Source organism: Lepidothrix coronata, unplaced genomic scaffold (genome assembly GCF_001604755.1).
Source record: "Lepidothrix coronata isolate B3197 unplaced genomic scaffold, Lepidothrix_coronata-1.0 Scaffold8, whole genome shotgun sequence".
Lineage (NCBI taxonomy): Eukaryota > Metazoa > Chordata > Aves > Passeriformes > Pipridae > Lepidothrix > Lepidothrix coronata.
This window is the reverse complement of record NW_016690188.1, coordinates 8,437,637-8,447,436: the sequence shown is the minus strand read 5'-3', so window position 1 is coordinate 8,447,436 and position 9,800 is coordinate 8,437,637. Positions and strand designations below refer to the sequence as shown.

At 38.2% G+C, this 9,800-nt stretch overlaps 1 protein-coding gene across 2 annotated transcripts in view; it reads right to left on the bottom strand.

The window, feature by feature from the left end:
* Nucleotides 1–6,288: 6,288 nt before the first annotated feature.
* Nucleotides 6,289–9,800, bottom strand: part of MARCH5 (membrane associated ring-CH-type finger 5) — a 28,658-nt gene continuing 25,146 nt past the window's right edge. The window contains exons 5-6 of one of the 2 annotated variants that reach the window (XM_017804088.1): nt 9,704–9,800; nt 6,289–8,559 (exon numbers count right to left, since the gene is read on the bottom strand). The exon at nt 9,704–9,800 is cut by the window's right edge and continues 73 nt beyond it. In XM_017804088.1, the coding sequence (XP_017659577.1) occupies nt 8,443–8,559; nt 9,704–9,800 (214 nt within the window). In that variant the 3' untranslated portion in view covers nt 6,289–8,442. The remainder of the gene's footprint in view (nt 8,560–9,703) is intronic. The other variant, XM_017804089.1, reaches the window with a different exon arrangement.

Below are 9,800 nucleotides of genomic sequence, written 5' to 3'. Positions count from 1 at the left end.
TGCTGCTTTTTGAGAGAGGAGTTATCCCTGGAACACTGCATTTGCATTGTGTCTGCTAATGTCAAGGCTTAGCACAGGAAAAAACATCATGAATTTAGCAGAAGTACTAATTCAGATAAGTACAGGCTCAGCTGTTGTTAAATTGGCAATTATAACTAGATAGTCTCTGCTCCCCTGCCATCATCATTGTCGGCGCTGGAAGTTTTGTCTCAGTTCAGCGAGTATTCTATTTTGTAAGCTCTCATTTGTCTTCTGTTTGACAGCTTACAGTGATTTTGTTTAGCTGTACTGATGAACTGCTGTCAATGGAAAAAGCTCCAACCACCAGAGGCATACGAGGATTAGCCAAAATGTACAATTCCTACACAGTTGGAAAATGGGGAGATTAACTATAAAAGGACTGAACCAGAATATGAGATCAGATCATCTTCTCAGATACGGCATGTGTTCAGGATTGCAAATCCATAACCAACTATCTTTATCTCTGACCTTTAAAAGTAACTTTTCAGCACAACTGCAACTACTGGCAGGAGCAGCAGAAGCAGAAAAAACAAAACAAAGTGTTGGCAAGTTCAGCATTTTACCTGCTGGGGACCTGGATCTGCTTTCAGATAGTGCAGAATTTTAGAATTCCAGCATCTGCTCTAGGCTTACATTGCATCCACAGCTGTGATAAGGAGGGATAATCTTGTTCTAGACATAATATGAAATCTGAATCTCTTCTCTGCCAAGCAGTTGGTATGGTTCCAGAATCCTGCCACAACACTCATTTCTATCTTTTGTTATTCTGCAGACTCTGAGGCCAACCTGCCTTCTGTAAACTTGTACTGTGGTCTCTTTGCGTTTTGGTGTCAGAGCCTTACAATGCACCAACCAGAGGATTTTTTAAATTTTGTACCTGCTGGGAAAAAAAAAAGGTCGTGAAGCTTGTTCAGTAGAGCAGATTAGTCTCAACCCCATCCCTATTTAAGCAAGAGCCAACTCAGCTGTTTCCATTTAGTCTGTGCTCTCACTGTAGTGATAGCAGAGGGCACCCTGTGTCCTTTATGCCTTTGACTCATGTGCCTTCCCTGTGTCCTAGGAGAACTGGACTTGGCTTCCCTCCCAGAGGAAGAGAGAGGTACAATTCTGCCAGCCTGGCTCCAGTACAAAAATAATGACTTTCGGGTCAGCCCAAAGCTCTGTAGTTGCCCTGCACCCCAAGAACAGGCCCCTGGTGCAGGTTTGCAATGCACTGGCACCATCTCAGGTCTGCAGATCCCTTTTTAGTATCTATCATTAAATAAGAGTATCTCAGCCCAGCCCTGACCTTTCCCCCAGCAGTCTTTATACCTATCCTACTGCTTGAGCTGGGAGCAGGTTACCCCTGCTGCCTCTGGAGCCACTGGCAACGGGTGTCTGTCAGGCCCCAGGACAGGGCACTGCTGTGGACTGCAGTTCCTCCTGGGGAGGCAGCTCACCCTAAAGACTCCCAGTAGCATCCAGCAATCATGTGGAAAGTAGCAATGGGCAAGGGGCAGTACAATTTGCAGTATCAGGTGGCATATCCATGGCTCATTCAGTCACAAAATTACTCTGGGTGCATCTGCTCATCAAGCAGAGACCATTCCTGAGCTGTGTAACTGCAGCTTAAACCAGCTGAAATTTAATCTGCAACAGCATCCAGCTGTGACAGATTTGTCAAAGGTGCCCCAGGAACCCCAATCCTCCACTGTGCTGACAGCTTATGTTGACAAGTGGTTGCTTTGTTTCCATAGATGGAAATCTGTAGGACTTCTGGGACTGAAAAATCAGGCTGTGCAGATCAGTGACCCTGCAGTCACTGCCTGAAGCACCCCATTACAACTGAGTCACTTGAAGATTTGATCTCACAAGTGGTTCTTCACATGCTCTTGCTTTTCAGCATGTGCTGCTTTCTCCAGCCAGGTGAGACCCCGACAAGGTGACGAGAGCAGTGTTTGAGGGGCAGGGTGGCCGATGCACTTGGCTGTCACTGGTATCTCACTTTTGTTTTGGTATCAGTGTTGAACATAAAGGCAGATTTTGTGTGTGTGCATGCATGTGCTGGTTTATCCAGTACTGATTAGATGTTTCTTTTTTTTCACGCCAGCAGATTTTAAAAGACAAAATTCACTATATGCACTACTCCAGACAGCACCAAGCTCACCTGTTAATAGTACTAGAATTTAACTTCATTGTACAGTCTCCCCATCCTTCTGCATCCTTATCTATTGGACAGGGAAGCTTTTTTTACTGTATTTTGATGGTAATCCTGTTCAGTTCCCCCATAAGTAAATTAGTAAAAAAAGACACAACTTTCAAAAAAGGTTTGTTAGAGGAAAAAAAAAAACATCTTTTGAAGCCATCTAATTAAATCTCAAAAATGAAATAAGGAAAAAATTTGCTTTGGGAACACAAGAAATGTTACAATACAAAAGTACACCACTCACTTTTGGAGTCTGCTTACCATGTACCATATAATTGTGGTGCATATTTGATTTATCCTAATTACACTTCAGTGTATTTATTTGCTTTCTGACTGGCGCAGAACTGCCACATGCTGATCGGTTCAGCTCGCTTGTGCCTTTTGTGCCTTTCCTGGGGTGTGCAATGACAAGCCTTGTTCTTTTAAAACCAGACTAGAACCAATCCAAAACAAAAAAACCACCATCCAGGCTGCACATCATGGCCGATGCAGAGATACTCAGTTTCTCTCGGCCACCTCCATGTTCCGTTTAGGTGCAAGTAAAGGATCGCGTGGCTTCCCAGATGATGATTATGCAGCTGCCAAAAGGGAGAAATTCACTCTTACGCACTGCTTTTTTAAAACGCTTTGGAATATCAAGATGCAACTAATTACCCTGTAAAGAGGCTCCTTGACAGTCTAACAGGCTTTTGAAGGTGTCTAGCTTATTATACAGACCAATTTTTTTTTTTATTGCTTTCTTTAAGCTCTTCATATGTGGATGCCATAAATTGTTGTATTCCTCAATGAGACACTGCATGGGAGGTTTATGTGATTTAATTCATGTGGTAAACAAGGAAAAATAGGGTAACTATGAAAGACACCTTCTGCTGGTCAACTGCAGGTTTGCAAATAGTTACTTATGTAACATATGAATGCCAGCTGCAATAAATAAGGACTTTGGCCACCATTTTGACAGTGAGAAGACAGTAATATTAGTCAATAAATGCATCACACACAGTTTTGGGAGGCATCAGCAGTATTGTTTCCCATTGTAACAACACTCTGTAATTACATTATCTGCGACTGCAGTTTTCCATGCTGAGCTTTATCCCCATCTTGGTAGCTGGTTAAAAAGAATGAGGCACAGAGAGCTCAGTGCTACAAGCCACATGGCCTTGACCTTTGCAGAGGATGTACTCAAGATTCATGCTTGGCCAAGAAAGGCTCTGTGCTGCTGAGAAAGAAACAAGATGATCCGACATCTGGGGCAACTTCTATCATCTTTTGCTGGAATCATCTCTGAAATGTCTCCACAGATGCCACTAGCAAAGCTGGTTTATGTTCTTCTTGGTCCTAATCTGTAGATTAGGACAAAATATTTCTGTGGGCTGCTAATGACTCTACTCTTAAGTGTTATATAAAGGGATTTCAACACATAGTGTATGTGATTTAGCTCAGCAAGAACTGAAATGCTGAGGAATGTTACAGACTGTCTGTGATCACCTACTCCAACTCTATCCAAAAAAGCTTATGGCCTGAAGGCTCAGGAAATACACATATATTTTCTGTCATTTGACATATAACTAGGTACATGTAAATGTTGTAACTGTGTATTTTAAAAAATAAAATCAATGGATGCAATAAGGCTCACAATTTTTGAGCCCCTTTAGAAAGTAAAATAGAAAAATTGTTCCTAAAGGATCTAGAGCTGAATAAGGAAATGGAAGCACCTATACTTTTGAAATCACTTGTGACTTTACTCCTTATGTTAGTTTGCATTTTCATTTATCTTTGAAATGAGATGAGAAAAGAAGCCTAATTACCAGTAAGGTGGTTTGCAACATAAATCCATAGCACAATTCTGTGTCTGCAGCAGGAGATGGGGCTTGTTAATGGAGGAAGGTCAGTTGCATTCCACAGTGTATAATTTATGCTAAGCGGAAAGCACTTTCATTTTTGTAGTACCTTGAAATTTAAAAACATGCTGGGGTTGAGAACCCTGCTGTTAAAAGATGCCATTTGCTTTTTCAAAAGAAACCACAGACAGAACACAGAAAAATTGTTTTGCATTTAAAAGGTACAAAAAACATTATAAAAACTGAAACCTTTATTCAGTGAAATATTCTTATAGGTTAGTAACAATTTTCTATGCTCCTCTCAGCATTCAAAAGAATTGCTATTGTCTTGGTTATGAGAAATCCCACTAGCCCTTCATAGCTTGGTACTGAGGGAATTGGGTCCAAATCTCAGATTCTGTATGTCAAAATGGCATTTTTTTCTACCGAAACAGAGTAACACAAGAGACATGCAGCAAACTATGACTAGTAATAAACTCTGAATTACCCATGGGATCTTAACCTATAACTATGCCAAAGAGGTCATGTGGTACTTTATTCCATCAAGTCAGTCAGACAGTTCTGAACCAGCCACCATTTTGCTGCAGAAAAAAAACCCACTCTTCATTTTCATCACAGTAAAAGTTTTTCTAATTCTATGTTGTCTTACATATTCTATATTCTGTGCATGAGAAGTATCTAGAAAATTGGTAGGGGGAAGCACTTTTAGGGGTAGCAAGTAAGGGTATTAGCTTCTTGTAATGATTCATGGCAGAGAAATGACAATTACTGACAAAACAGTCCTTAGACATATAGTGAATACTCAGAGCAGTGTGATCCTTTGTCAGCTCCCATTATCTGCAGCCCAGTGTTACTGAGCTGTAGTAAGAGCAGAGGAGCAACTGAAAAACACAAACCACCCAAACCATCAAGCTGTGTGTGCTCAATCACAGAGTGGTCTAAAGCTAGAAGTTGCCTTTTTTTTCTTTTTAACTTTTTTAATAAGCATAGTACTTCCTATGGAGGACCACTGCTTAGGCAATTGCTTTTCCATGGCTTAGTCACCCAGCATTAAATGAGGTGCCTGCACGATATGTTTTGACAGGTGCTGCTGAGCTGTTTAGTTGAGGCAGTTTCAAGTCATGTCTGCTGTTTGCTTTTAGTGGTTCTGGAATGGAATTTTTCTACTGAAAGACTCAGTACAGTACACCAGAAATAACTGCTTTATGCTCACAATATTCAGAGGAGCAAAAGCAATTAAATATCCAGAACATGTGAATAACTAACTGGCAAGAATGGACAAAGTGGCCACAGATCTTCAAATCTTCTTGAGGCAGAGGGGCCATGGCCTAATGGAGAGAGTTCATCCTTGTTTGCAGAACACATTTTTCACTCACAGCAATATTCTCTTTGTGCACATGTCAATGTCACAGTTGCCCTTCTGGAAAGTCAACTGTATTACTCAAGCTCTTGAGTAAGGTTTGAAATGAATTAAGAAAGCCTACCCTGGACTTCCATGTATTAGTAAAGCAGAAAGAATGCTGGGCAAATTTTGGCACAAATACTTTTAAGTTTTACAGGAAAGAACCACCATGCAAGCAAAAAAAACAAAACAGTGAAAAGCAAAGTAGGGCTTCATCTAAATAAAAGATTTTAAGGCAGGACACAAGAGAGAAGAGGAGAAGCAAGTCCTATGTATTTACATAATCACAGCTCAGAAAATTTGTGCCTTTGTCAATATAATGGAAGTCTAAGAGAAACCAAATTACAGGTAAGGAAGTATAGTCAGAAATGCCAGATAACATTTCATATTCCTTGTCCTGAAAATAATGGGACATAAATTGGCTATTACTGAAAAATACACTTCCTACAGACAGTATTATCTTTCTCAAGAAAAGAGGAGGGATCAGTGTATTGCCCAAATAAATGCTGCCCATCAGCCAACCTAAAGAAATGTAGTAGCTCCCAAACCCAGCTCTGTGTTACTGGCAGTTGTCTGTGTTGCAATTCTTTTGCTTTTTAAATGTTTGAGAAACGCATTCCCCTACATCCTTTATTGATCACCAGAGAGGAGAAAAAAACCAAAATCACACCAAAAGTCAATGTCAGCTTTAAGTCTTATAGTAATTCTTCCTTCATCACCAAGATATTTCTTTAGGCTGTAAACTTAAAATTAATTATAAGTCCTTATATATGCATTAAAACAAAACACATTTTTCATTAAAAAGTTTTGCTACAGGCTTTTGTTCAACTGACAAAATACACTAGGGAGTGTAAAAAATATTTATTCAACCTAATTCAACATAACTATAATTTTCAATACTTAAAAACAAGATTTACAGAGTAATGACCTTCTACTGCTCATGTGAAATCATCTTACAGTCCATACAGTATTTTTATAATTGTATTTTTACAATAGCTTTAACTTCCAGAGGAGACAATGAGCTTTCCCATGGAACAAGTTTCAAACCCGCTAATTTGCATCATTCAATTCTTCAAACTTTTAAAAAACAGTAATAAATTGTTTGGAAATATATACAGTGAAGACCACTGAAAAGCTGTTTTCTTGAAACGAGGAATTCTGTAAGAAATACATATAATATTGTTTCAAGACTATCTTACAGAAAGCAGCAACTTTCAGAGGCCGCTACTCAATTTAAGAGTTTTATATAAAAGTGAGCCCACTAAGACAAATATAATCAGCAGACTTACAAGATTATAGTAATTCTTCCATTACCGCAAGAAACTCAACTGTATTTGATATTGATTGAATGTATAATTCTCCATACCTGTATAGTTTTTGAATACTAATTGGCCTTTATATACACTTTTGTACAATTCTAAAATATTACATCTTGGTAATTAAGATAAACATACTATAGAAAAGGTACCTTATTTTGAATTTCTCTTAACATACATTATTGCAGTCAAATATGAAGTCAATTCTGCATTTACTCAATTTCTGGTGAAAAGAAATATTTATTTATGAATAAATTCACTAGAAGATTTTTTAAACCCTTCTCCATGCATTTGACATACTAATATGAACAAGGAAAAGAAAAACTTGGAGAAAAACAAACAAACTGTTGTTAGGAAAGAACATGAAGTACTAAATCTAGATTAGGTCTGGTATGAATATTAAATGGCTCTATTATGTTTGTCAAAATTTAACTTCACAAAACAATTTCTGTTGAAATTAAGTTTATAAACACATCAAATAACTGAAGTGCTAATGTCTCTCTCAGTTGACTACCTTAGACATATTGGAACAGTAAAGCTTACTGTATAAATAAACTTCATTACACATTTAAGATTTATCCTTTAGTCCTTTACAAAATGGAGCCAAGTTACCTTAAGAGCATCTACCCTGCCAGCATGATGCTCAGATCAGGCACTCTACGTGTAGTGTCACACCCTTCCAGCCAGCCCTTCCTCTAGGGCAGGAGAGCCCAGTCCTGAACAGAGCTGTACACACTCAGGTCTGGAAATTTAGAAGGATGCTCTGCTCTGTCAGTTAAAACGTAGCTTTAGTGTTCAATGTTTTTTCCTCACATTTCTACTGCTCTTGGTACTTGTATGGATATTTACACAATCAAAAGGACATGGAAACTAAACAAGTGTTCTAATATTTAACTACAAACTAAGCAACTGCAATTTACTTCCCCCATTTTTATTATTTTACTGTGGAGGAAAAAAATGCTATCCAGCACCAGTTACAAACCAGTAAAGCCATGAGAAAATTACACCAGGCACTGCAGAAGATACAACAGGACACTGAAAATTATCAGTAATAAAACAGTCACCTGAAAGGCATGCTAATTTTAACACCTAGTACTTAGGTGGTTCAAGCTGACATACAAGTCCTGTAGAGGGAGATCTATCTTCTGCTTTCTCTGTCATTTGAGTATTTCACACTCCCGGTTTGATACCAGCAAAACCCAAGGAAATCTTTACTGACTGATGTCCTACAATTACTTCTTCTTGGCAATGACTCACACTTCCTTTCTAAAACAATTTCCCTTCATTGTGTGAAATGCTGAACTGGATGACAGCGTGGGTATGACAACACCTATGGAAAAGGCATTTGGATATAGCCTACATTAACAACATTTAAAATGTTCTGTAGTTAATGCTTTTTTTTTTTTTTCCATTCAATATATTGGCTCAAAGAAAATAATTCAGAAGCCTGTTGCCCTACAGAAATACTCCAAAATAATGAAAGCCAAGTCACATTCTTAGGTTCAGTGGTTGCTGAAAGGATTTACCCTGCCACAAGACAGTGCTTTATTGTATTTAAAGAAAAAAAAAAAAGAGGAGCAGCAACTTATCACAATTTTCCACTACTGTGCAATAACAAAGGAACCAATACAACATGGAAACCTGTTAGGTGAGACTGTATGACATCTGGAGGTCATGGCCTTACGCTCCTTCTTGCTCAGGATAATTTAAAATTTTGCGGTGAGCTTGGCGCAAATATTGCTGCTGCTTGAAGTAAACCTTAAAAGCTCCTTTTATAGCAACAAAAGCAATTCCACCCTGAAATAAAAAGATATTTTGAAAACCTGCACAGTTCAGTGACATACCATTGCAAATGTTCTTCTTAAAAATTTCCAGTCAAAGAAGATTTGTTTTCAAATATATGGCATTTTCTTTTGAAGATTACCTAATTAGGACAATTCCAAACGAATATCTCAAACTTTTCTGTCACAATGCACTATTACAGAGGTTAATATTACTTAAAGGGATTACACACTGACTCTATAAGAGCTTTTATTTGCTTGGAAGTCTGACAAATATTCTTAAAAAAAACCCAAAATCAAAATACATCTTATTTCAAGAACAAAGAAAATGCAGATATGTATCTGCTTTCCTCCCTTCTCTGTATATATACTATATATGGCACAAGGAATAATAAAGATAACTATTCCATAACCAGACTGTGAAAAACCCCACTTGCCAAAAGTGAAGTGAAATAAAACCTATTTTTGTATTTCCCTCTGGAAAGTTTTATAATATGTTTATCTCAAGCCTTCAAAATGAGACACCAAGAAGCCTTTAGTCTGCATGAATGTTTGTAATATCACTGTTTCTTCCATATGGAAGAGAGGGGCATAAATACATAGGAATTGTAAACAGGGGCTGAAGTGACAGTCAGATGACCTGGGATACCATATGACCAAATTCCCCTTGCAAGGCTGCAACCAGAGAGATTATTCACAAAGGAAGAGATCATCTCCTCTCTTTGTCACTCCCCTTCCACTCAACTTCTATGGAAAGTTAGTCTTTCTCTCCTTACTAAAATAAGAAATGAAGAATTTCTCTCAAAATTAGTAAACAAAAGTTTATATGAAAAAGTTTATAATATAAACCTTAGTCTTCCCTTGCAGAGATTGTTCTTAGAAGATGCTGGCTAAGGTTACTGCTAAAGTTCGCCTAGTACAGTACCAGATACAAGTTTCAACCTTGTCTTGAACTGAGATTAGTTTCAGTCATATGGACAAAGTCTTTCACCCACATGGTTACCATGACAGGCAACCTTAAAAAACCCCTTCCCTTAATCAAATGCCACTCTTAAAATTCTAGGTCAATTCATGTTCCTTTTTACCTTCCCTCCTTCCCCCACAACGCTTCACATTCCCAAATTATAATAATTTATGAAACAAACAATACTGAATCTTACCAAGATTGTCCTTTGTAAATTTGAGTTAACACTGCTGAACATCAGCTTGCCAACTATCGTGGCAATAGTAGGGAAAACTAGAGCTCCACAGAGAATA